General features: G+C 49.3%; 2 protein-coding genes across 13 annotated transcripts; both read left to right on the forward strand.

Moving 5' to 3' along the window:
* Positions 1-341: 341 nt before the first annotated feature.
* On the forward strand, positions 342-8337 carry A4GNT (alpha-1,4-N-acetylglucosaminyltransferase). 2 transcript variants are annotated; one of them, XM_075099545.1, is made up of 3 exons: positions 342-462; positions 5730-6179; positions 7132-8337. In XM_075099545.1, exons 1-3 carry the CDS (start codon positions 361-363, stop codon positions 7741-7743), a joined length of 1164 nt encoding a protein of 387 aa, XP_074955646.1. In that variant the 5' UTR covers positions 342-360; the 3' UTR covers positions 7744-8337. The 2 variants fall into 2 exon arrangements, with proteins under 2 accessions (XP_074955646.1, XP_074955647.1); XM_075099546.1 differs by lacking the exon at positions 342-462 and adding an exon at positions 4752-4962.
* A 1029-nt stretch (positions 8338-9366) lies between these two features.
* DZIP1L (DAZ interacting zinc finger protein 1 like) lies at positions 9367-26625 on the forward strand. Of its 11 annotated transcripts, none has more exons than XM_075099543.1 (15): positions 12440-12645; positions 13231-13764; positions 15346-15430; positions 16335-16459; positions 16839-16997; positions 17226-17363; positions 18485-18625; positions 19119-19149; positions 19972-20016; positions 20460-20596; positions 21753-21945; positions 22323-22527; positions 23297-23448; positions 24115-24143; positions 24267-24418. In XM_075099543.1, exons 1-15 carry the CDS (start codon positions 12643-12645, stop codon positions 24282-24284), a joined length of 1995 nt encoding a protein of 664 aa, XP_074955644.1. In that variant the 5' UTR covers positions 12440-12642; the 3' UTR covers positions 24285-24418. The 11 variants fall into 11 exon arrangements, 10 of the variants coding, with proteins under 10 accessions (XP_074955637.1, XP_074955638.1, XP_074955642.1 ...); XM_075099539.1 differs by lacking the exon at positions 24115-24143 and adding an exon at positions 25196-26625 and having other exon boundaries at positions 12441-12645; positions 24267-24406; XM_075099536.1 differs by lacking the exons at positions 12440-12645; positions 24115-24143 and adding an exon at positions 9367-9471 and having other exon boundaries at positions 24267-25177.
* The last annotated feature ends 74 nt before the right edge of the window (positions 26626-26699 follow it).

Below are 26699 nucleotides of genomic sequence, written 5' to 3' on the forward strand. Positions count from 1 at the left end.
GGGAAGGAGGGATGGAGGGAGGGAAGTGTTCATCCCCAGATGAGCTTCTGGCTTTGGAGATGGACACTGGCCACCCTATTTCCTTGCAAGTCAGACTGCAAATGATGGATCTGAACAAGTGTTTGCAGAAGGAGAGGGTTTCTCACAGAGGGGTGTTTCTAGGCATGGCTGCTCCTCACCTACGTGATTTCCCAGTTGAAACTGGAGCCCTCCTAGCATTTTTGCCCAGGGTGCAATCTGCTGATAAAGCCCTGACTATGTCGATAGCTTTCTGTAGGGACTGTTTGCTCTGCCTGGCTGCGGCAACATTAGCCACTCTTGCATCTTCCGCCAGCTCTCTGCAGCAGGAAACACGTGCAAATGCAAACAAAGCCGGGGGCAGGCCCTTTGCACCCTGCAGTGGCGCGAGGTGGGGTGCCCCCGAGTTGGCCAGGAGCAAATGGGCACACCCTGACATATTTGGTGGGTAATTTCTAAGAGCAGAAAGGCTCACTTTTTGCTGCTACCAGAAGTTGTGAAGGGATTGAGCTGAGTGCTTTTGATGGCTTATAAGCACTAAGAGGTTGCTGTTGGAGAGAGGTGGTTTTCTGCGTAGCAAATGAGTGTTTTTGCCCTGCTTGCGTGTATGCAACATGTGGGGCTGCTGGCACCCCTTGACTGGACAAAGCTTCCAGCCTGGATATATAGCCTTGTGAAAAATCAGGAGGAGAAGGGAAAAAGGAACAGGACTGGAGCTGCAAAGAGCCTGACTGCTGTGGATGACTGGCAGGTGGGGATTGCATCCCAGCAGGATGATCTGGTCTCCTTGAACAGGCTGCGTGGTGCTGGTCCAGCACAGGTCAGGGCTGCAGGAGGGATGCACTGGGGAGCTCTCACTGGTACTACAGCTCCACCTCTCCCTTACAAATTCTGCTGTCCCAGCACAGGACAGCCACTGATACCCCTTAGACTCCAGGGCCAGGAAAGCTCAGGGGATTCTGCCAACCTGAAGTGGGCCACTGCAATCCTGGGGGCACCTGACGGCACTCCTGTACCACTCAAGGCATCCTCCTGGGGACAGGTTGTGGGAACAAGCAGAAGCTCTGACAGACTAGCAAGCCTCCCTGCCTGCCTGATCTCTATTGGGGAGCTGGGCAGGCATCTGAGCTTGTCAGACAGCTAGTTTAGGATGTGTGCTGTTATCTGGGATGCGTTTGTGTAGCCCTGTTGTTGCCTTCCTTGGAACTATTCAGAGCATCAATGCCACGCCAGCATAGTTGTTCTTTGCTATATAGCAAAGAGATCTAAGCTGTGGTGCAAAGTAGCCTCTATAAGTGTGGTTCTAGATGCAAAGAGAAAAGGATTAATATGATGTAAACCACCCTCAAAAGGGACAAATGGTCTGCCTTTTGGCACCGACTCAGTCCCACCCATCTCTCCTAACCCTCACAGAGTGGCAGAGCTTATATTTGGCTGCTCAAAGGACCTCACACTGCGTGCTCCTGTGTGCCTGCACCTTTGAAAACACAGCCCTAGCTCCTTCCTCAGCCTTATCTCAACGCACCAAGAATGCAAACACCAGAGCTGGTGGAGAGCAAGCCATGAGGCCGCTCAGGGCAGAAGATACTTGGAGAGGCAGTGCAGCTCCTCTGGCACAGGCAAAGGGTTCTCCACTGGCTGTGGGTACCTTTCAGTGTGGGTCAGCTTGGCTTTGCTTCCCAACAGACTGCACGCTTTGCCTGCTTTTTGTAGCCAAAAGGTGAGTTTCGCTTTATCTCTATAAACACGTCAGGTTGTAGAATCAGAAAGCAGGGAGAAGCAGTGCAATAAGAAGTCCCTTTGCTGGCATGCATTGCTGGAGGTTGGAAAGGCTGTATTAATTACAGTCTGCAATGAATATGATACATTCTTCTACAGGTTTTCCATTTGAAAGAGGTTTCCAAATGTTCCTGGTATTAAATCTGGAAGGAAGTTGGCTTTGAAGTGCGTGCACGTGCACTAACTTGATTGTAGCTGTAATTTACTTGACCAGGTTCTGTAAAGATATGAAAGTAAACCTGTGTAGGTTCAAGTGGTGCCGTGTGTGTTACAAAAGGAGACTGCCTTGGGGTTATTTCCCGCCAGGAGAAGTACTGACAGTCACCAAGTTGGATGGGTGCAAAGCCAAATGCAAAACTCCACTGGTTCTCAGAGGAAACTCGTAGTTTGGGGGATAGACAAGAAGATGAGAATCTCTCTTTTGAATCTTGAGGGATGCCCAGGAGCTGTGGGATGAGGATTTGGTGATAGTGGAGTTTGGCATTGCCAGAGAACTGTGACACATGTATTATTTACCTGTGGTGCATAAACTGTAATTCATAATGCAGGTGACTTGCTTCAGATAGTCTAAAACTCAAATCCAATCTGAACTAAAGGGCTGTGCAAACTGAAAGCTACAGGTGCTGTTATTTTTTTATTTAAAAAAATCATTTTGGCAGATGAGAAGACTTAGTCCCTGTGCAAGCTGAGCCCCTCTCTGAGTCCCCGTGGGGCCAACTGTGGCCCATGGGCTTCCCGGGGAGGGGATCCCTCTGGCCAGGCTGCCACTGCAGGAAGTCCAGCGTTTGCCATGGGGTCAGGCCGTGATGTGCAGGGGGTGTGTATGGCTGCAAGCACGCTGGCGCTCTGCTTTACTCACTCCCTTTGGTGACATTTACTGAAAAGTCCCGCTGTACCTTCCCGCCGCGTGTGTCTCATGGACACCTCAGAGGAATTATCACACATTTGTAGTAATCTCTCTTGTAGTCTCCCACCCATTTTTATCCTGCACTTGAAATACTGAAATTGCCCCAAGAAAAGAAATATCTTTACAAGATGGGCCATCAAGCCAGCATGCCGTCTGCTGCATCCAGAAAAGCAACCCACTCTGCAGGGTAATCTATTCAATGGCTGGGATTTATTTTTAACATTCAGTTCCGCAGTCCTTTTAACTTGAGCAGGGAAGTGAGCATTTTGATAACAGCAGCCTCCAGGTCAAATGTGATGAGAATTCATAACTCGCCACATAGGGGTTTTGGAAAACCAACCAAGCAAAACAATTTCCCAGAATGAAACGATGAGGATTCGCATTTCTCTTCACAATGTCGTACACAGTGCCAGTATCTGTTGGAGTGCCTACTTATTCTCTCCCCACAATTTGCAAATAAAATGCCTCCAGGACTATTTTAAATTTGAATGGCTATTGCGAGCACAGCTTTGCTAGGCTGCTCATAAAGACCTGAGACATCGGATCTTTAGGCCATCAAAGAAGAAGTATTAATCCAGTAATGGGAATGTCCTGATGGTCCTATTTCTAATCAAAGTAAAGCCCGGGTTTTCTGCTTCAAGCAAAGATTGCCAAGAAAGTGGCATCAAGGTTTAAAAATTCCAAAGGACAGAGGGAGGGAGCTCTAGTCCCTGAACTGTATGGGGGCAGCACAGAAACAGCAGCAGGCATGGATTAGGTTGAAGCTGGGACTAGGAAAAAAAATAAACCCGAAAATCTGCCCAAGCTGAGATTGGTGAGGGAGCTGCTAGGAGACAATATTTTTGCTCTGTTTTATTTTCAAATGGCTGGAGTAAGTCAGAAGCATGTGTCTGGGAAAGGGCAGGAGGTTAGTGTGGGGGGAAATTTTGTCATTCAAGTAACATAGTTTATTTTAATCTTACTTCTGCTGCTGCTTCCCGAGCCTTCTCGTGGTGGGCTTAGCAGCGGGTGTTCATGCTGCACCTGGACATTGCTGGGGCTGCAGCACTCTGCAGCACAGGCTGCTTTATCTGCAGGCTTGGGAACGAGTAATTTCCAAACGACTTGTATTTGCTCTCCGTGGCGTGTCTTCCGTCCAAATTCAATATCTGCAGGGAGGCCCCGGGTGCAGGGTAGTGCCTCTCACAGCAGGGGTCCTCTGCAGAGTGCTGGGGCAGTGATAGAAAGTGGGAAAACAAAGGGGAAAAAAAGTAATAATAGAAAAGCAGCATTCCCTCCTCTGCAGGCTGCAAACCTGCTGGCTTTGTCCAGCAGATCATACCCACAGCCACATTGATGCCTGGTGGCTATAGCATTGTCACCTGCTTCACCCCTGGCATCTTCTCCAATGCTGTTGTGGGAACCCAGGGTGTAACAAGGAGCTCTGTGCAGTGGCAATGAAAAACAACAAAATTTGCTATGCAGCATGGAAAGCTGTACTGATGGGAACAGTCATTGCTTTAATATTTAATTCAATGAGATCTAGCTCTGAGAAATGGATCAGGAGCTGCCAGAGCTTCATAGCACGCACTCAGCAGTTGCAGGGGAATTTCCACAGGGTTTGCTACGCTGCGGACTTATCTGTATTGAGGTTGGGTGACATGGTAATGCATCTCATTAATTAACCAGGCACACAGAGACATACTTCCTCCCACCCCCTTTAATTAATCAAGCTTTAAACACTTCCAGGGGGTGGCTTAGACATCAGGTTGTCATGAGAAGTGTCTCTACTCTGTTGGACACTGGCTTGTGGTCTCTGCAGAGCAAACGTGGGCTGCTCAGATGCAACTAGGTGGCATTTCAGGAGAGAATTTCATTGCATCACAAGCCTGTCAAACAGTGCAATGAAGATAAGATCCAATCCTGCTGCTCACCCGCAGGAACTCCCCAGTGCTGTACGGGCTCATGTCGTGGCAAGACCAGGAATGAGGAGCTGGGCCAGGCTGATGTAGGCATGAGATGGGTCTTGCCTAAAACCCATCCCTATTTTGTCCTTTTAGGTGGCCCATTGGCCCCAAAACGTTTCTGCAACTGAGATTCAGCCTGCAGCAGAGCCAGTTTTCCTCTGTGCATCAGTGTCCTGCCTTCAGAAATCCCTTTGCATGCTCCAAACAGTTTGGGTGTCTTTACCATGGAGCTGGGCTTCAAGGGTGCTTGATAGCCACCACGACGGCAAACAAACAAGCTGGATATGTGGATTTTTCAGAACTATAATCTGGGTAGGTCCTAGTTCTTTGCTTGTACAAACCCATCCTTTTTCTTTCCTTACATCTGTCTCTCTCTGGTCCTTCTGCAGCCCCCATCACTGCAGGACGCAAGTCCCTCACAGCCGTTGAGGATGAAGTGGGAGCAGAAGGGGCAAATTGGGAAAAAGACTTCAGTGCCTACATGCTAATGTTTTAGCTTTGGCTGACACATTCCAAACTGTAATCATGACCTTCCCCTCGCTGGCATTCACAGCCCCCTCTGCCACCTAATTCCACTAGCACATCAGGGTTTGCTCCTCAACTCCCCTAGACATGTCCTGCTTGTGGACAAGGATGTGTTGGCATGATGCTGCAGTGCTTGGGAACAGTTTGCTACATCAGCCTGCTCCAGAGATGGGCTTGGGGCTCCTTGCCTTGGCATGGGGTGAGGCAGTCCTTCTTGATTTGCTCTCCCTGCTCTCTCCCTTGGTCCTTCCCTCTCTGCCAACCCAATGTCTGCGTAGCTGTGCCATGAGACATAGTCACATGTCCCTTCTCCAAGACTGCTCCTGGTACCCCGTGCCTGGCTGGGGATGAGGAGGTGGGACCCCAGCACTTGACCCCACAGCACAGAGCCCTCTGCGCTGTGAGACATCTTGCCAAGCTTGTCCTGGGGAAAAGACATGAGCTTCACCAAACTGCCTTTATGCTACACTGTTCAAAGCCATGTCCTACCGTTTCTCAGTCCTGCTAAGCAATAACACCGGCATATATTTTTGCTGTTCCTTGTCTCTCCTTAGCATCCATGTCTGAGGCATGACTCCAAAGGCCCAGGGAAAGCAAGAATGTTGAAGAAAATCCAGATATGCCTCTGCTTCTTCTTTGTCTCAGGAATTTTGTATGAGATCTCCCTGCTGTCCAGCTGCTGCTTCTCCTATATGCCTATGCCCAAGCACTTCCTGACACCTGAGCAGGTCTTGAACCTCGGCAAAAGCATCATCTTTCTGGAGACAACGGATCGCCTGGAGCCGCCCCCGCTGGTGTGCTGCTCCGTGGAGTCTGCTGCCAGGATTTACCAGGACCGGCCTATCATCCTTTTCATGAAGGGTCTTACAAACGACACGGCATTGGTCTTGAACTCCAGCTATGCAGCCTTCTCACTTTTGTCTTCTATGAAGAATGTCTTCATTTTTCCTCTCCAGATGGAAACTGTCTTCCAGGAGACCCCTCTGCTCCAGTGGTACAACCAGGTGAGTGTTATAATAAGGGGAAAATAGGGAAATAGGAAAACTTATAAATGGGAAGGGGAAAAGGTCAGAAGTAAGCTTAAAATGAATGGAGAAGTGCAGGAGTAGCTATGTGAAATTAGTCACCTTTTTTTTTTTTGGTTCAGAATAGATTAATTTTTGCCATGTTTTGCAGTGTATTCATCTATCTGTTTATTGAACATATTATCAGCATTTCCCCCCCTATCTGGAGAATCATATTTTTTGGCAAATGAAACAGTGGTAAAAATAGATTACATACATATTTTGATAAAACATCACTTAATAATCTTTCTCAGCAGAAGCTGGTGGAACAAAATGTGCTGCCTCAGTCATCTGAGTGCTTGTTAATGCTGCCACACACCGACAGAGCCCGCAGTAGATAAGATGCAGGAGGTATTTCAGTTTTTGTAATAGCAATATGCAAAACCAAGGTGGGATCTTGCAAGGTCCACCCTGGAAAGAAGTTCCTGGCAAACTGCTTGCAAGTAGCTTTTGGCCAATTTGTTTGACTCCATCACTGTGCGGGGCAGGCATATTTCCTTCAAACTCTTCTTTCTGAGAAATATTGACTCCAAATACCAACAGTGCGTGAAAACCCTCCAGCCTGTTTCAAAGAGCTGGGAGTGATCAGGGAGTGTGTTAAGTGAGTTGTGTCCCACTGAAATAGCAGGCAATGATTCACAGTATCATTGATTTAACATTGTAGGTTCCATTAAAACACCTGTGAAACGGTCCTGCATTCATTTATATTAACAAAGTATTGCTCTCCACTGCCCCCTTATCTTATTCCAATAAAATTCAATAGCTGTAGGAAGAACATCTGTGACATTTGCAGGCATGCAGGTGCAGTTTTATGGTGCCATTTGCATCCAATGGATGGATGTGGTCTGTTCTCTGCTGGTGGCATCACTGTCCCACCTTTCCCACTCTGCAGGTAGTCCCGGAGCACGAGAAGAACTGGGTCCACATCAGCTCTGATGCTAGCAGACTGGCACTCATTTGGAAGTATGGAGGCATCTACATGGACACAGATGTCATCTCCATCAGGCCCATCCCTGAGGAAAGCTTCCTTGCAGCACAGAGGTCGCAGTTCTCCAGCAATGGGATCTTTGGCTTCCCTGCCTATCACAAATTTATTTGGGACTGCATGGAGAACTTTGTTCTCAAGTACAATGGGAACATCTGGGGAAACCAGGGGCCCTTTTTAATGACAAGGATGCTTAAAGCTATCTGCAATCTCACAGATTTCAAAGGCACCGAGGACCACAGGTGTCAGAACATCTCCTTCCTCAATCCCCAGCGCTTCTACCCCATACCGTACCGAGCCTGGGGCCGGTACTACAAGGTGTGGGACAAAAGCCCCAATTTCAACCACTCCTACGCACTGCACTTATGGAACTTTATGAACCGCAACCGGAAAACGGTGGTTGCAGGCAGCAACACACTGGCTGAAAAACTGTACAAAGCCTACTGCCCCACTACATATGAGGACCTGATCCAAAATGCAGAGCTGAGGGACTTCACACACTCTGAGGATGCTGCATGAGATGGTGTGAGGAGGAGGGGGGTGATCCTTCCAGCCCTCCCTGTCCTGGGCCCAAAACACAGTCACCACTGGTGTCAGTAGCTGGCTTTGTAGGAGGAAGAAAGACCTTTTCATAATCACCATCCCTACTCCATTGGGACACTAAGGAGCATGTGCAGAATGGTGGTGGGTATTCATCGGACATAGCCTCCAGCAACACTAAGGACACCTTTACTGAGTTCTGTTTCCTTAGAGGTACTCATGAACCAAACCTTTCTGAATCAAACAGACTTACAGGTCTTACTGGTGAGCTTTTCCAAGGGCGAAGTTCCTAAAAGGATGCATGGCCTCCTGGGAGGAATTTAATCTCTGCACCTTTTGGCACTATTGGCAGCTACCCATGTCAGAAAAGCCACAAACACAGAGTGAGGCTTTAGACTGGGTTGAAGCCTCTGAGGCAAGTGTAGGGCAAAGGATGGATGACAGTAATTGCTAATGAAGAGAAGCCCAAACCACTGTCTTTTCATTAATCTGTGTTTTTCTCACATGGAATTTTCACCCTACATTTTTGAGAGGGACCTTACCAGTGCAAGTGAAAATAAAATGGTTAATAAACCACTATTCCTGAGCTTGCTTTCCCCTGCATGCCCCTGGGAAATTAGTCCTGTTTTTCAAATATTGTGCTCCTGCACTTTTACTTTCACTCCTTCCAGGAAGGGGCTGCACCGCCCCATCCTCTGATGTCAGTTCTGGCTGCGAACAGTCACATCCCCTCTAGAAAGGAGATGCTGAGTCACCAAGAAAGGATAGGGGTGGCTCTCCAGGGCTCACAAATCTCTTTGAAATAAATGCATACCTAGAAATGAGATGCAGCAGCTCTGGTAACCCTTGTCCACCTGTGCAAAAATCCCCATTTAAACCCAACAGGGCACCCAGTGAATTTTTTCTGCTGAAAAGCAATGAATCCCCTTGCATTTACTTTTTTCCCAGGGTACTGCCAATCCACCCAACCCCCTGAAAAGAAGCCCAGCTTGCAAATCTCTTCTGAGTCTGTCTGAACAGCTGTTTTTAACTTGGGAACAGAAAGGCGGGGGTGGATTGGTTGCCCATCATCACATGTTTGCCATCTGCACAATGCTATCTTCTGTAAACACAGCAGCTAATGAGCATGCTGCAATCAGCAGCCCGGATTCTGCAGCCAGAAAGCACAGCAGGATTAATTGGGAGAAGAAAGCCCTCTGCATACAGGGTTTACGTGTGCTTCGTGCTGTGTTCAGACATGGAGTTCAAGTCTCCTTCCAGCCCTGCGTTCCCCCCCCCAGTAACTTCTAAAGTCAGTCAAGCTGCACCCGTACAAGGGCAGGCAGTGCCAAGGCGAGTGCTGCGGGTCGTCAGAGCAGCAACGTGGCGTAGGGGAATATTTGCCGTTCCCTTTCCCAGGGTGAAGCTCATGAGTTTCATGCCCCGGTGCCATCCACACTGGTTTAGTTTTTCTCCCTTCTTTGTTACAGTGGGTTTTGCCTGCCTATGGCATCATGAGCTCCTTTTTTTCCACGACTTCAGCTTTTCTGGGCTGAGGAGATGCAGGGGAGGAGTGTAAGGTTACAGCCCAGAAAGTCCTCCCTGTTTCCCAAACGGCTTTGGACAGCCCCTGGCTGTTCCTGGCCACCTCTTACTGCCCACGTTCATTGCTCTCTGCTCCCATCCTTGTCCACCCTCTTCAGTTCATCTCTCTGTCTCTGGCAACAAGTGAGTATTTGCCTCTTTCTGCCTCATGGCTTGACTCTCCAGGCTCCCCTCTCTGGGCAATGGCTGTGTCCCTGGAAGGGAGGGATGGGGCTGGGGGACAGCAGAGACTTGGCCTGCTCGAGCTCCCTTTGCAGATGAGCTCAGGCGAGAAACATTTCCAATGCTCTGCTGTGTTACATAGCGGCTCCTCTGCAGATGAGGTCCGAACCCATCTCACTTCTCTCTCCTGCCTGTTGTTTATTGTCAGAACTTTTAGCAAAGCAGTGCTGATGACAGCAAGCACAGCTGACCTCACTAAAGGTCCTGCGTGGGGGCTCTCTCCTGCAGCCGCCTGAGCGAGCCGCTGCTGCTTCACACGAGTCCCGGGAGATCACATTTCGGCAAGAGGAAAGGGAGGGAGGTGACCGCCGTGTTTCATAAGGGTCCGGAGGAGGTAGGGAGGCAGCTCAAGCAGGTCATAAGCAGAGTCTGGGTCTCCTGACACCTCTCTACTTTCGGGTAAGGCATCTCCCAAAGTTTCTAGGCTCTCAGATCAGCAGGGGAGCAGAGGGATGCTGGCACCTGGGGCACCCTTAGACATTGCAGAGAACAAAGAAGCCTTTGAAAAGTACAGGAAGGTGAGGAGGGCCCCAGTGTAGTGGTGGGGAAGGGTGGAGGAGAAGGAAACGAGGAGAAATTTCCCTGCTAAAGGCTGAGGGTTGCAGAGAAGAGGACCATGTAACAACCTGGCCCAGCAGCCATGAGCTGGGACAGCAAACACACCATCTGCCAGCCTGGAAAATGAAAGCCCATAATGCTTTCTGAGACCCAGCTCTAGCAGCACTTTGGTGAAGCTGGTTTATGCACAGTGGAGTCAAAATAGTGCAGGGACCGCCTTCAGCAATAAGCTCTGCTGGGTGGTACCAGGTGCTACCTCTGCAATGGACCTGCACCCTTGAAGCTGATGTCTTCATCCCCCAGTGGGCAAAATCTCAGCTCTAGGGAAGCAATATCAACATTTCCCTCGTGGGTGATGAAGGCAGCTTTTGCCAGCAGCTCCATTGCATCAGTTGGTGTTGCATTACATTGCAGCATGGAAGTCGAAATACTTTTACTGCTTTACACCAGCTGAGGATCTGTCCTAGGCAAATGCAAGTAAGAACTGAAGAGAGGAAATAAAGCTTCAGAGCTGGGTTCCCAGGTTGCCTAATGCTGTGGTTTTACTGTACAAACACCCTGCTGAAGCCACGGTTGAGCTGTATGGAACCTTATATATTTCATTTTGTATAAAATGGAGGGGAAAACCCAGCAGGCTCCAGTGCCCGCAGGCACGCCTGAAGCAGGCGATGGGCCAAGCGCAGCCACGCTGCTAAGCAGCAGGTCAGTGTTGACGGCCGGGTGAAACACGGCTGGCTTTGGTCCGTGAAAACTCTGTTAATATTAACAAGGTTATGTAAGACAGCCTACCTCCTGCGGTATGATGTAGATCATTAGGGGATTTTAATTAGTGGTCCCTGCAAACCTCTCCCCTTCAGGAGTGGTGAATTCATGCAACAAAACCTCACCTGCAGGGACCACTCACCATTACCCAACAGGTCTACATAACATGCAGCTACGAGTCAGGGTTATATTTACACCTGTATATACATACATGTGTATATGTATGCATGCATGTATATATGATTACACTTTGCCTGATACAATGAATTGGGTTGTTTGACATTGCAGTGCTGCTAACTATATATATAACAGCAATAACAACGGTAAGGATCTTTGCTGGCCATACAAGCCTGGAAAGAGATGAAGCTTGCTGATCTGGTGTTTTTAGGTAGGCACCAAAAAAAGATAAAAAATAAGCTAAACCCCAGAGGGAAACTATAGTTGACTACAGTATCACACTGGTCCAGAGCCATTTCTGGAGGCTTTCATGCCTTGTCTGCAGCAGCGTGCAACCTCTTCCTAGGTTAGCTGCAGCCCTGAATCAAGGCTTTCCTGTCTCCTGCTGTACTGAGGCAGTGGAATAAGAGAGAGAAGGGTGAGAAAGAAGAGAGGGTCAGGTAAAACTGATGGAGAGCTAAAAAGTGATTAAAAGAGCCACCCAGATTGATCCAGATGGTTCAGAGCAGTCGCTGACCACTAGTTTACATGCAACAGGGAGAGGACCCTGTGGAAGATGGGACTGCAGGCAAAAGATATTTAGGTGCCTGAAGATCTGACTAAGCAGTCCAGAGAAAGGCAGAGACAAAGTAAAGGGACTTACACAGGGCAGCTATTATCAGGGGAGGCGCAGACCCTCTGTCTCTGAAAACAAGAGGGGACTTTGCAGAGTTTGCAATGGGTCTGAGTGCTGCTGAGCTGGACTGACAGCAAACCAGCCTTGCAAGGACACAAGAAGTACCGTGCAGATGAAGCAATCCTGACAGTGAAGGTAACGGAGACCCTGGGGTAAGGGTGGAGAAACAGTCCTATGGGATGGAAAATGCTCAGCAGCTTGCAGACGTCACTAGCTGCAGTATCAGCATTAATAGGCTCCACCCTGTGCAACCCTAGATAACTCCTGGGAAACCCTGTGATTGCTCCAGCATCAAAAAAAGATGAGAACGGGATCATTTTATCCCAGGACACATACAGGCAGTGCAAAAGATGTTTCCTCCAGGCTCTAAGTTGGAAAACACCACATGTAGGAGGGCTGGCTTAGCCTGGCAGACCCTTACCCGTGCTCTGCCCTGCCTATGCTACCATCACCCTGTGTGCCTGGTGGGGCTGAGCTTTGAAGAAACACAGGTGGGATCCTTGGAGCCTCCCACTTGCAAACAACATTTGGGGGACTGAAATTAGGGCAAAAAAGCTGATTTTGGCACTCTTTCTGCTGCAAACAGGCACTGATAACCACTGCATTCTCTTCCTCTGAGTTAGCAAAGGAATGCCTAGGAAAGCTTGGCTTTATCACACCATGCCTACAGTTGCTCAATATCTCCCTGTGTTGCCTGGCACCGTTTGTCATTGTCTGGTGAGCACAAAAGTACCTGCAGGCTGTGCAGGAGGCACAGGTGTGTGCAGGGTGATGGGCTCGCTAGTAGTCATGTTACCATTGTACACAGCACACCCAGCAACACACCGACACTGCTCTGGCTGCTCTGGCCCACATGCCAGGGGCTCAGCCTATGCGGTAAACCCATCACATCCAAAAACATGGTAAGTGGCCTTTTGGGAAAGAGCTTTATTTTAAAAATAAAGTATCTTAAAAGTGGGAGGTGATTGTAGCAGAGGGGAAATCGTAACACATAGGGCAGCAGCAAATCCCTAGCTAGAGACTAGCAAAAATATAGGTCTATTTCAGAGATTTAAAACTATGTATTTTAAATACAATTGCTTAATTACTGTTTAGGACACAGCTAGGAAAATGAGCAAAAACTTCTGGGAATGATCTGGGTTTAGGTCAGAGCAAGGCAGCACAGAAGGCAGCAGTGTTGTGTTATTAAAGCGTGTCCAGTGTTTACCGTGTATTGTTTGAAAACAGGCCAATTCTGTTTCCCTAAAACAGGTACACTCAGGATTTACAAATTCATGCAGAACAGGTTATTGGAAAGAATTGCAATCCCACACTTTTACAAGTCTCCCATACCAAAAGCAGATAGTGAGCAAACTGGCAGAATTTTTTTTGCAGAATTTGGCAAAGCAGTACATAGGAGTTCTGGACGGGGAGGGAAAAGGAAGATTTTTTGTATTCTGCCACCAAATATAAACTCTGACCTTTTCTGCATTCCTTTTGCCTTCCAGCCCTTTTCTGCGGACATTTACCACCCACTGCACCAGCCCATGCCCGGGGCTGTGGGGATGCCTGGGGCATCCCCAGGATTCACCGTCCCAGTGGACATCCCCCCCTTCTACTTCCAGCCCCGCCGGGTCAGTGTGGACTGGCGTCGCTTCAGCGCCATTGATGTGGAGCGGGTGGCCCGGGAGGTGGACGTGGCTGCTCTCCAGGAGCACATTGCCTGCGTGACCTTCTGCAACCTGGATGCAGAACGGTGCCCCCACTGCGGGCAGCCGGCAGACCCCATCCTGCTGAAGGTGCTCAGGATGGCCCAGCTGAGCATCGAGTACCTGCTGCACTGCCAGGAGCACCTGGGTACCAGCCTGGCCATGCACGCACAGCACCTGCAAGCTGCCCACACCAAGCTGGCTTGCACACAGCAGCAGGCAGCAGAGCAGGTGGCACAGCTCCAGGGAGCAAAGGAGGAGAGCAGGAGGTGGAAGAAGATGATTGCCATGCAGCAGCTTCTCCTGCAAGCTGGCCCCATTGCCTACTGCAAGGTGTGTGGTGAAAAGGTGTCAGGCGTGTAAAGCACAGACCTGTGCAGGATGCTCTTTGCTGCATCCTGCCTTTGTAGCCCTGTTGCAGTTATGCCTTGGCCCCAGAAAAGGTGCTGTCTAGCTCTGCTGCTTAGGGAAAGCTGGTTCATCACCTTCATGGAGACTGCAAAGTCCTTGCTAGGGAAGCTCTCTTTTTGTGTTAACTACAGATAGTCAGAGCTGCACAGAGTGTGGGAGAGGGGGTCGGTAGAGGGCTGGCTGGGGAGATCTCGTGAGATCCCTGTGTCCTGGGGCATGCCTCATGCCAGGGAGATTTTAAACATCCTCCAGACCAGTGAAAGATTTCTGGATGCTGTGGATGGTGATTTTGCTTTTTCCTCCCACCAAGCTTTTCCCACCCTTTCAGCAGGAAGCCTGACCCTTTTTTTTCTGCTGCTTCTCCATCACCAAATCAACCCACTCATTCCCGGAGAGTAAAAGCCACCCAAACCAGGTGATGTAGGTTCATACAGCCTAGTGATCCCTGCAAGTGCAGCTCTCCCTTTCTCCAGAGCCAGAGCAGGACCCTGTTATAACCAGGACCTCAGTGCTGCTTTGGCCACCTTATTGCACTGTTCTGTTGGGGAAAGCAGCATAATTTTCCCCCCGAGCAGTATCACTCATCATAGAATCATATAGAATCATAGGATGCCCTGAGTTGGAAGGGACCCACAAGGATCATCGAGTCCAACTCCTGTCCCTGCACAGGACAACCCCAAATTCACACCATGTCTCTGAGGGTGTTGTCCACATGCTTCTTGAATATCACCAGGCTTGGTGCCGTGACTGCCTCCCTGGGGAGCCTGTTCCAGTGCTCCACCACCCTCTGGGTGAAGAACCTTTTCCTAATATCCAGCTTAAACCTCCACTGGCACATCTTCCTGCCGTTCCCTCGGGTCCTCGGGCTTCTGGTGAAAGAATCTTTCAGCACAGACAATTACCCCGATCTTGTGTAGTATCTGAACTCACTTGCAGATGAGGTGTTTAGAAAGCTGTGGAATATAGCCATAGTAGAATGAATCGTGAGTAGCATTGTGTTCACACAACGTTCAGCTACACTCCTACTAGTATATCTGTGCTTTTACAAGTCTTTCATAAGTCATTATATCAGGATTACAGAGGAGTTCTGATACATGTGTACAGTTTCCTTTTATTTTAACAGTTTTAAACAGATTTTTGTGGTGTAACTATCACAATTCTCTTCAGTTGTTCTCTGGACTTAAGAGTTAGCAGATTATGTGGGATCTATAGCAAAGGTGAAGCCGACTGGCAAGCAACAGGTCTGAATACCATAGATAGATGCCAAACCTCTAAAATACCTTCATTAGCCTTCTTCTGACCCATAAAGGGGTTTTTCTTTGGCTTCAGACAGAAGAAACTCCTAATACCCTCCATCTGTGTGCCTCCAACATGACAGCTACATCTCTTGAGGTTTCCCATTTTGCTTTAAAGCAGCAAAGCTTTGTCTACCAAGCAGGGGACGTGGGGAGTGCCCTTTTCTGCAGATCCCAGTCCCTCTGCTGACTTTCTCCCCCTCTCTAGTGCCACCTCTGCGATAAAGCCTTCATGAATTACTCCCTCCTGCAAGCCCACGTGCAGCGCCGGCACACAGAAGCCACCAAGGCGGGTGAGCACTGAGACAATTTCTCCCTTCGCTTTCACAGGCATGATTTCCCCCATTGTATATGGAAGCGGGAAACCAGAGAGTGGCCGTAGGAGGTTAAAGACAGCTTCTTACAACTTATTTCTTCTGTGTTTCTGTGAATATTTACTGAATGCTCTCTGCTCACTGCCTTTCCCTCAAGCACAGGTAGGACATGAGGCCAAATATGACACTGCATGAGCATTTAAAGCTCAGCTCTGCAACTCATTTTCCCTAGGGAACTTTTCCACCCAGAGATTCCATGGGACTGTGGGGATGGAGCTACAGTGGAGAGTTCAGGAGAGTGTTTTGCTAGAGTGGGAGAGCATACTTTTTTTGGCACACCCTTTTTTTGGCAAGGAATTGATGCTCCTTTGCAAAAAGCTTTGAAAGCTGCAGGTGTAACATGCTGTGTGAGAGCCACAGAGCCTTATTACAGCTTCGCCTGCACCCAGCTCTAGAACTTGGCAGTTAACAAAGCTACTTTTGCTGTTTGCTTGTAGGTCAAAACCCCAGCCAAGGGCTGATGCAATGCAACAGGTTGAGCTTTGCTCCAGGGGCACCTTTCCTGGTGCAACCTGAAACATCCAAGCAGGGCACTTGGCTGCTTGGGAGAGCAAACCCAGTGCAGAGGAACACTGCTTCGTAAGCTGCTAATCTCTCTGTGTTTACAAAAATAAGTAAGAAATAATAAAAAATCAGAGGCTATATGGCCACATTTGTCATGGTTTTTCCTGAAGCTCAGCTACCTGCTTCTCCACCCTGAAGCCCTGCAGTGGTTTTGCTTGGTACTTCAATAGGATTCTGCCCCCATGCAAAGCAAAATACCAGTAAGAGCTGGCAGATCACACCCTTGCTCACAGCACCTCTGTTTCCTTGAGCTTTGCAGAGAGGCAGAAGATGAAGCAGGTGGAGAAAATGGAGGATGAGGTGGAGGAGCTGAAGGCAAAACTGTGGGAGATGCAGCAGCAGCTGGAAGCAGAGAGAGAAGCGGAGAAGCTGCGCAGGGAGCAGGTATGGGGCGAGGGCATGGCTGCCTGTTTGGAAAAAGTGAGGGGAGGAGAAGTGATGAAATGCAGGATGTTTTTAAAGCACAGGTAAAAAAGGCACTGAAAAATATTTTATGGTGGGGCTTGTGTTTATCTCTTTGGAAAATTTGCCCCCCAAAATTCCCGTGGGAAATGTCCCATGGAAAAAGGACTGTGTAAGCATGCCTGCCCGGGAGGCTGTGCTGCCTTGACCTCCCCATGGTGTGCAGTCATGTTCTGAGCAGTGATGGGTGTAATAAGAGTGTTGGTGCTTGTCCCACTGGCAGCAGGGCAGAAGCCCTGGCTCTTGGTGCTTCTGGTCTGCAGCCAAGACATCTCTTGCCCCATTTTTCCACTCCACTTAGGAAACAGAGAGAGCTCGCCAGAAAGAAGACGGCAGGAGAGATTTGGAAAGGTGGAAAGAGGAGGAGAGGGCAAAGTTGCATAAAGAGTTAGATGGCCTGAGGCAGCTCTTCCTCACAGCATTCAAGGACATGGCCAGCAGGAGCAGTGCCATGGAGAGGGTGAGCAAGCACCCTGTGTGCTCCTCGAGGCAGGTGAGGGGATGTCCAGGGGATATCACCTGGTCCAGGTGGTATCACAGGCTCATGGCCTAAAGAGTCCACATTTCTTTGCTCCTGTGGCATGCAAGCATTTTGGGGTTGGAAGCGGTGGCTGACCAAGGTTGGGGTCCGCAGGAGGAAAGTGGATCCTCCTGTGGGACACACAGCTCCTTCCTGTCTCCACTCCAGAAACTGCAGGAGCTTCAGGCCAGAGAGGCAGCAGTGTCCAACCTGGGGACTCTGCAGAATGATGATACTGAGGAGGCATGGGGCCAGACACCAAGCCAAGCAGAGCTGCAGGGCAAGTGGGAGAGGATGGCAGTGCAGGTGAGCAGTGTAGTATCTCTGTCCTTACTCCTACTGCACATCCCAGGAAATGCACTTGGATGGAGTTGGACCCCATCCATGCACCAGTGCATGCATCTGCTTCGTGGAGTCCCAGTCTCCACTCAGATTCAGGTAGTGATGGGCTCCTGCTGGTGTAGAGCACTGACAGTCCGAGTCCAGAAATGGGACCTGGAGAGTGCAGAAGGCATGTCACAATCCCAGGTCAGCCCTGCTTGCTGCAGGGAAACCCATCTTCAGTGGACCACTGCAGAAACTCACTACAAGGAAAAAAAGCATTTAAAGTACCAAAAAAACAAAAGTCATTTATTTACCCATGAATCAGCTGCCTTCTCAACATCTGAAAACATCTGAAGAAGGCTTTACCATGCATGGTACCTCTGAACATGGCATGGGGTGGGAATGGTACTGCTGTTATGGTGCGAACTGTCCTTCAGCACCCAAAGGGAAGCTGAATTTCTCTGTGTATGAAAATGATTGGATGCCCATGCCCACAAGAAGCCCCCAGCCTGCAACCTGAGAAGGGAAATGTGTGTGCTTAATTTGGCAGAGGGCAGAGCAGAGGCAGGCACTGAGGGAGAACCGGGCACAGGAGGTCCAGGTTGGTGCCAGATGTCCTTGGCAGCTCCCAGGCACCTCTCTCAGAAAAGGCCTGGATGTTTTCCTTATGGTTTTTCTTCATCTTAGCTTCAAACCCTGGAGATGTTAGGTCTTTTCAGAGAAACCAGGGATGCCTTCTCTACAGATCAGCCTAGTAAGTGGTAGCCAAAAAGAGTGGGACTATGCACTTAAAATGAACCTTGGCTGGACTTCAAAGCCCAGCACAACAGAGTATAGTTATTAGGATATCAAGGGGAAAGAACAAATTAAATGCAGTGACAAAAGCTGTGTCCTGTCACAACCAATGAGAAGACTTGAGCTTGTCACCAGCAGACTTTGAAGCTGGCCATAAATATTCTGCAAAGGCCAGATCTGCCTTTTGGAGGACATCTCAATAATGAATAAAAATCCAGAGAGCTGCCCTTGCTGACAAAGGCAAGAGGTGGCTTCAAACCCATTTTTACCATGTTCAAGTCTTCTTGTTCCTTTTTTGCCCCTCTCAGTTGAAGAAAGAGAACAAGACACTCCGTGCTGCCCCATCGCAGGACCAGCGGGCGGTTATGGACTGCATCCATCAGCAGATGGATGCCCTCAGCACCCATCTCAAAGAGCAGCCCCAAGTGTCAAAGTCCCAGGAGAAGGTGGCAAGTAAAAAAAAAAAAAAAGGCCTTAGTTCATCAAGAGGGTTTAAGCAGATGTTTAACTCTAAGCAGCTTTAAAATATTTAATATTTGCTGAGTTAAGACTAAGCCTAATCTCAAGACCATTCTGTAATGCTTTGCTACATTCTGCTCTTTTTTGCACTTATTAAACACAAAGTGTAACATGAATATGTTACAGCACGAACCATGCCCATTAGGGTGTTGATCACCAGAGCAACACGTTCTGGGAATAGCACATGGATATAACAGGATGGCATCTGATGTGCCAGTGATCATGTTATGGAAAGGAAGGCCCCTAAGCTGACTCCTTACAGGTATGGTCTGCTTAAGGGAAATAGCTCTTGGGGAGTGTATGTGCCCACTTTAGACTCTTGCTATTTTCTGTTCCTTTTTAAATGCACTTAATAATAAAAATTACCCAAAATTATAGACAAAGAAATGATATTTGAATGATGCCCAGTCTATTTCTTTACAGATCAAGCTGCTCTCTGCAAGCAAACCTGAAGGTAATGATTGCATTTTTAAAGTGAATCAATTTGGATCTAGATAAATTTTTCAAAGCTAACAGCCCTTAAGACCACAATGTCTTCTCTGTCTCCCTCTACAAAAATGTGCCATGGAGTCCTCTCCTGGGAGCTGGCTGTATGTCCTCTCACACAAAGCCATTGAGTGGACCCCTTCCAGTCCCTTGACTATCTGCTGCAGTGGCATAGACCACAGCTCTGGTCGCTGGCACAAAACTAACTTGTCTCTTGGAAGGGTTTTGTATTGTAGCCATACCCCAAAGGAGTGAGATTTCAGTCAAGTGCTCACAGCAAATGGATGACCTTGCCTCCTCCGAAATTATGCCAGTGGTTATTTGCATAAAAATAAGGAGTTGAGGCATGCTGTGGTTTCTTCTTTACAGCCTGGGTTTTCTATAATCAGGTGCCAGGGTAAGAAAACAGGGACTTCTCAGCTCTTTAAAGCCTGCAGCACAGCCACACACCCAGCCAGGTGCTGCTGCTCAGAAAACAAAAAAGGCCATAAACCAGGGATGGCTATTAGCAAATACCCAAGGGGTACATCGTTGACCCCAGCCCCGATGGGTAGTGGGCTGTTTGCCCATTGACATCCTCCAACCGGTGGCTTTGGCAGGCAGATGCCCCAGGGCTTCCCTTGGGGACGTTCTTCAAGGGCTGGTGCCGGACCTGGGCCAGCCTTTAATCCCCAAATGGACAGTGTGTCCATACTTTCCATATAAGAAAACCAGGTGATAATCAGCCCTTGCTTCTGTGCTGGGATCTTGGCTCCCCTTTGACCCTCACAGGCTCCTTTCTTCCCTGCAGTGACCCGGGAGGTGACCAAAGTGGTGGCTGATGAAGAGTCAGCAGGTGCGTACTGGAGCTGGAACCACCCCTATCCTGGGAGCACCAGGATGAAGCTGGTGTTTGGCTTGGGGTGTTGTGTAGTGAAGACAAGGGAGTGCTGGGCAAAGCCGGTAGTGATGAGGTGGTGGGCTGGGGGCAGAGGGGATGAGGTCTCTGGTCCCCTCTCAGCTCTGCAGAGGGTGACAGCACCATGACCAGCCCTGCTGCCTACCTGGGAAAGCTGTCCTGGGCAGCTGCTGGGCTGTGGGTTGTGGTCAGGAATTAATCAAATTAGAGGAGGAAGTTGCCCCTTTGTAGAGGGATGTAGTCTGATGAAAGCAACCCATTGCTTGCTCTGGAACTGGTGGGACCAATGTCCCCGAAGAGGAGGAGCGACCCACCAGCCCACTCCCCAGGCCGCAGACCATGTGTCACTGTGCTGGTACCAGTACCCGCCTTTACTCCAGACAGGGAAGAGGCTGCCCTGGGTGGGAGGCAGAGGCTGCTGGAAGCCCTGTGGAGAAACCCAAACCTCCTGAAGCAGTTTCGCATCATCCTGGAGGAAGTGCTGGAGGAAAAGCTGGAGAGCATGGGGGTCAAGAGGGTAAGTCTGCCATTTCAGTGCCAGCATTTACAGTGCCAGCCCTGAGCCGGTGATGGGACACACAGATTTTTTTGCGGGGAGGAACAACTGAAACACTAACAGGCAGTAAAAAAAAGCCCTGTCTGGATCAATCACACCCTGAGAGGCAAATGGGAAGGTGGAGGCAGAATCACACAGTAGCACAGGGAATAAACTGCTGTGCTCTCGTCTCTGAGGTTGGTTATTAATATCTCTCCAGCAAATCTTTCTCCCAAGCAGCCTTTCATATGGTAAATTACCCAGGGCTCCCTCTCTTCTAGGAAAGGAGGGTGTTTGAGGGCACAGCAGCCCCTGTCACGGGGATTTCAAGGGGACTTTCACCGTCCAATTCCTTTTTATGCCAAGCATATTAAGTAGTACCTCCTACAAGTCTTCCCGAGCTCCCAGCAATGCAACACCACCACCTAGCACCTTGCAGAGCTGCTGCAAGGGCAGTGAGCAGGCAGGCAGCAGGCACAGCTGCTGGGGACCCACGTTGCTCCATCGACCTGTGTTTCTGAGCAAGGCAGCGTTTGGTTCAGGGCACAAAGGCACAAAGAGAAAGCACTTCTCATGTGATTGTTTCCTGGACGTGCTTGTAAGGGGCACTCCTGGCTTCATTTCACGTAGACTGGAGCCCTGGTATGTCCCCCCTTTTCCTGGCATGTTATTCGGGAACACTGAGGTGGTGTCAAAAGCAGCAGGGGTGCCCAAAGCCAGACCCACAGGAATGCATCCCCCTTCACCCTTCACTTCTCATTACTTTGAATCCCTACAAGCCCAGGACATTCATGGTTGCAAAACCGGCTCAAGTTGTAAATACCTCCTAAGAGAAAATGCTGCACTTACACTGTAGCCTAGAAATTGCCCCAAATAGCTGAAATTTATACTTCAGTGGTCAGATACCAAATCAGATGAGGGCTTTGCAAACAATGACTGAAGCCTGGCTGTCTGCATGGGATAAATTATGCTGGGGAAATGATAGGTGTCAGGGCTGGTGAGAGCTTCCTTGAGGTTCGGACAGGCCTTGGAGCTTGCAGGATGCCCTTGAGACATGATCAGTGCTGCCGAGGGCTTGTTTCACTACCTGGCACTGTGGGAGGACAATGTCAGGCCCCTCAGCCATCCTCTGCTTTAGGTTGCAAAGGGGATCTCCACTTGGACCTACAGAAGCCTCCAGGCTCTGGTCAGGCTTCAGCAGCAACAGAAGGCTGAGAAATTTCCCTGCCTCCTCCACCTGAGGGATGAGTTGGTCCAAGCGGTCATGGAGAAAGTCAGGCGATGCAAGAAGCCCAGCACTAATTTGCCTCGACACGTCTCCATCATCCCAGGTGAAGTGACCTCCTGTCTTCTCTACGTACCAACTGTGGGGACCTGTGGCCACCCACTGATGGCCACAGGATGCCATTCCCTTACCCAGTGAGACAATGAGACAAAGAAAGGGCAGGAAAGGGCATTTAGGGTGATGCAGTTGCTCTCTGCATATTGACCTCACATGGGCTGGCCTGACATATATAAAGAAAAAATATCAGATGTCCACAAAAGTCCCAGCAGAGTGAAATACAGGTTTGGCAGGTGCTTGAAAATCCCTTTTCCCTCCTTCTACACAACCCCGTGTTGGCTGGGCTGCATGGCTCCCCCAAGGGCAGCCCACAGGACTACCAGGACATGAGTGGTGATTCTCCTTGCTCTCAATATTGCCTTCCAGCTCAAAGCCCAAAGAGCCCCAGGTCCCTTTGTGGGTCACAGCCCATGACAACACCAGCTGTAGTACAGCCTGAAGCCTCAGCAATCCCCCAGCCTGCTCCTTGGAGAAAAGCCTGCTCCACCCACAGCTCCCCAAGGACTCCCTGGGGCATCCTGCAGACCTCCAAAGCCAGCAGTACCCACCGAGGGCTTGTCCCACAGCGGAGGTGAGTCCTATTGTCTCCTTTCATTCTCCAGGCAGGTGGGCAGTGCCTGTGACCCTCGGCCACAACCTGGTCCCAAGTATGCTGAGTGGTGCCCAAACACCAGCACCTTTGGAAACTGCCAAGTGGTGGGTGATGTGGTAGCCCAGAGGGGTTTGTTTGGAAAACAAGCTTCTTGGGGTCTCCCTGCCCATACAGGCCACCTCAAACAACTCAGCAAAATCAGATATAAGGACTTGTACCCACCATGTGGTGCTGGAGACAAACATGGGGCATTTCCCACTAGCGTTCAGCTCCTTCTTCCCCTCCCAGGACATCTGCAAGGGGATGAAATAATTCTCTTGGGGTATTGGAGCAAAAGTAGTAAAGATGTCAAATAAAAGCCTGGAAAAACTGTGCAGATCATGCAGAGAAGAAACATCATAGAGAGGGTGCGAGATGGCAGCAGAGAGGAAGAGCAGCTCATCTGTGACTTGTTTGTTCCAGGAGCGAGAAAAAGCCAGATCTATGTTTTAAAGTCAAGCAAAGCAATTTCCAAATGCAAGGCAAGGTATGGGTGTGAGTATTTGTTAGAGATGCCAGCAGGAAAGTGTTTGCGGTCAGTGGGTGTGATGGACTTGTCGTTGGCCAACACAGAGCTTTTCCATAGGCTGCCCTGCTCAGGGTCGGGTCGCAGCACAGAGCATTGCAGGGCTTCCCTGCATCTGTGGCAAGAGTGGGGAAGGGGGACACCAGAGCAACCCCATGCCCAACCTATGTCTCTGTGCACCAGTTCAGAAGCAAAGTTGGGAGGGAAGAAACCTGCCCCATCCCCTTTGAGGCTCATCTCTCAGCAAGAGCCAGCGGTCTCTGCAGTGGTGCCAGGGAATGAGACTGACCCAGATGGTTGGGACCTGGACTCGCTGGAGGAAACAACTGGTTCAGGTACTGCCTGTTCTTGTAAGCAGCTGCTGTGGGTCAGTGAGGTGGTGGGAACAGTCCTGGTTAGCACCATCAGTGCTGCCGTGTCATCTACGTCCTTGGGCTGAAGTGGGCCAAGTCTTACCCCGCCATCCTCCATACCTAGCTGGGCAATGGGGCACTGGTGGCTTTAACCATCTGCAATGTGCTTGCCTGTCCCTGCCAGGGTATTTGCCTAGGCCCCAATAAACCCTATGCTGTTTCTTTGCACAGAGGTAAACCAGACTATCTAGGGGATGCAGGGAACCTGACAGAAGGGCTGTCAAACACAAGGAGGAAAGCTTGTTTTAACTGTCAGCTATAAAACCCAATGTGAACCATCTGTCAGGGAACAAGGTGGGGACTGCTTCTGGGCCCCTTGGAGAGTTGGGGGGGCAGTTGGAGGCATGTCTTGCCTATGCATTAGCTGCAAACAGCAGTAGGTATTCCTTGCGCGTGGCTTTGGTGTGCCCCAGGCCAAAACAGAGCTGTTGGTGCTCTGCCGCACACCACTAGCCCAGGCTGCATGTGCAGATGGAGGTTTCTTCCAGCATCCTTGCACGCATGGGAGCGTCACCCACCCAGTGCTTGCTCTGGGAGGGAAACCCCTGTGCTTTATCCTATGTGCAAAATATTTGCTTCCTGAAACAGGTCCACTGGGATGGATCCAGACAGCACTAGTGAGTTTAAGCTATTCAGAAACCAACTTACCCTGAAGTGGCTGGTATTCCCCTCCCTTCCTACCGAGCTGTGCCATCACCATACCTTGGGACTCCCCTTTTAACCTGCTCTTCCCTGCACAGGGAGAGCCCCATCCATGATGGTGAGGATTTCGGAGAGATGCCTGGATGCAGTAGCACGAAGACTGGCTGATGGGGTGAAACCCTTCCCAGCCCTGAGCTCAGCATTGCCCAAAACCATCCAGCCTACCAAGAAACTCCAGGTATGTCATGCAGCTGTGGCCACCAGGATGTTCTCTGACATAATTTCCATTAAAAAAAAAAAAAAAAGGCATGTCAAACCCTCTTCTCAGCTCCTACCCATCAGCAGTGCCACAGGACATAGTCTGTGCACAGGGGGTTCAGACTTAGAGCAAGCAGAGACTTGGCCCTTGGCCCCTCCATCCAGTTACAGTCATCTGTCCTTCCCCTAATGTTTGTCCATTCACCCTCTTTGAGAAAAGAAAAAAAGAGAAAAAATCAGTATTCATGCAATTGGGAGCAAAACCCTAAGCACCAGAGACTTGAATGGAGAAAAGGTCTGTGGAACAAACCCAGAGAAAATTGGAATGATGCAATGGCAAAATTATTAAATCACTAAAACAGGACTTAAACATAACCTCAATTTATGGAGGACAACTGATGTAATTAAAGTGGTAGCAGTGTCAAAATCATATTGCTTTTTTAGAAAAAAAAAAAAAGTTCAAAAGGATTGTACCCAAGGAAGACCTGGCACAAATACTGGGCAGGTTTTTTTTTCTTATTGCAATGCCAATGAAATTCTGGGCCTTCATCTGGCAAAGGTTTTTTTAATGGGACAATTTGCAAACCATGGAAGTAGAGAAAGGGTGTCCTGTGTGGTATCCCAATGCAGCCATGTTTGGGCCTCTTTGCTCTAATTTTTGCATCAGCCTGATAGAGGAGAAATCCCTGCTGATTTGTAGCTGGGAAGCACAGGGAGCAAATGTGGGGTGTGGGTCTGCTCCCCCTCACCCTGTCTGTGCTCTCTCCAGTTTGCAGGTGACAGCAGTGAGCTGGAGACCTCTTCCCTGGAGGACCCGGCCGAGCTGCCGACATCGGTCACTGCTGATGCTCAGGGGCCACCTCAATGCCCAGGGTCCTGGGGAGCCAGGCTGCAAGGGAGCATGTGGTGGTGACAGGGAAGTGGGAGTCCTCTGCCAGCAACCACTGGATGGTGCCACAAGACCAGAAACGGGCAGCAGTTCTTCTTCAGCCTCCCTAGGGCTGCTCCTGGTCTCCTACTGCCCCTCTTTTTGGAAAGACCCCGATATTAGGGCTTTCCCAGACAGCACAGTGAGGGTTAGGTCCTCCCTGGCCAGCCGCTGCAGATCGCACCAAGGAGGATAAAAGCTGCGTGGTCTGAAAAGGAGTGATTTCTGCTCTCCCTTCATCATGCACATGAGCAATAACACAGTGTCCAACGGTGCCATGAGCTTTTGAAGCCCCAGAGCTCTCCCTGGACTTTGCGTCCCACAGGCTGGGGCTAACTGTCCATGCTGGACACAACGCAGCACTTCTGTGTGTTTTTTTTATTCTTTAAGCTGTTCAGAAAACAGAGTCAGGGAGGGGAGAAAGAAGCTTTTCTTCTTGTTGTGTCTCTCTCTGCTGGTGTTCCAAAGGGCGATGGAAAAGGTCTCATTTTCTGCACTAGGATGAACCTGGCCTGAATGCACTTGGACAGAGTAACAAGCCACAGCTGCTGTCTCCTCCCTCCTTTCCTTCTTGGATCAATGGAAACTCCAACCCAAAGGATGACTTTTTGCACTGTAAACATAACCACATAAGCCTGAGTCCACTGATAATGCTCACCTCTGTAAATTAAGTTCATTTTCCTAATTCTCTCTGAATTTTGTACATTTGTAGCACTGCATTTATGATCTTGATCCTTAAAAGTATGAAATTTTTGAAAATGCAACAGGAAAAACTGGCACTTCTCAATTTCTCTTCTCTTTTCCATCCCACTCCACTGCTGGGTCAGACTTCCACCATTCCCTATTTCGAACATTTGCATGTGGGTTTTAATGCTAGGGAGCAGCAAGCCTAACCAAGGACTGAGCAGAACAGGGTGAGTTAATTTAATTTCACTGAACAGCAGCAGTGCCTTCCAGATAACTGTTCACAAACATGCAGGAAGCTCCACATATTCGGTAAATCCCCATGTCCCCTAGCATGTTCACATTTACCAGTGCGCTTACACCCACCCATACACTGTGGCTCCGCAGCTGCAGACCTGAAAAGTATTTTTTCCATTTTAATCGTTCGAGTTTAAGAACTGTACCTTTTTGTGTTATTCATTGCTTACAGTACTATTGCCAGATATGTTACTACCTGCTTAATAGCTGTTGTTCTTTTTGGTGGGCGTTGATCATAACACTGCTTTTAATACATTAAAGGAAGGGATGTTTCCACCCCTTTCACAGTACTGGTATTGGTAACCAGGAAAAGGAAATTAGCTTTTTATCTATATGAAATTACAGGTGGAGGTAGCAGAGAGCA

Source organism: Phalacrocorax aristotelis, chromosome 7 (genome assembly GCF_949628215.1).
Source record: "Phalacrocorax aristotelis chromosome 7, bGulAri2.1, whole genome shotgun sequence".
Classification (NCBI taxonomy): domain Eukaryota; kingdom Metazoa; phylum Chordata; class Aves; order Suliformes; family Phalacrocoracidae; genus Phalacrocorax; species Phalacrocorax aristotelis.

Excerpts from the sequence above, each read along its gene's own strand:
- DZIP1L (XM_075099534.1), top strand. Across the intron at positions 18,626-19,118 it reads CAAAGTCCCAGGAGAAGGTG|ATCAAGCTGCTCTCTGCAAG; the intron begins GCAAGTAAAAAA and ends ATTTCTTTACAG. Across the intron at positions 20,017-20,459 it reads GGCTGATGAAGAGTCAGCAG|ACAGGGAAGAGGCTGCCCTG; the intron begins GTGCGTACTGGA and ends CCTTTACTCCAG.
- A4GNT (XM_075099546.1), top strand. The coding sequence starts at position 4,846 with ATGCTCCAAACAGTTTGGGTGTCTTTACCATGGAGCTGGGCTTCAAGG. Across the intron at positions 4,963-5,729 it reads TTTTCAGAACTATAATCTGG|CATCCATGTCTGAGGCATGA; the intron begins GTAGGTCCTAGT and ends GTCTCTCCTTAG. Across the intron at positions 6,180-7,131 it reads TGCTCCAGTGGTACAACCAG|GTAGTCCCGGAGCACGAGAA; the intron begins GTGAGTGTTATA and ends CCCACTCTGCAG.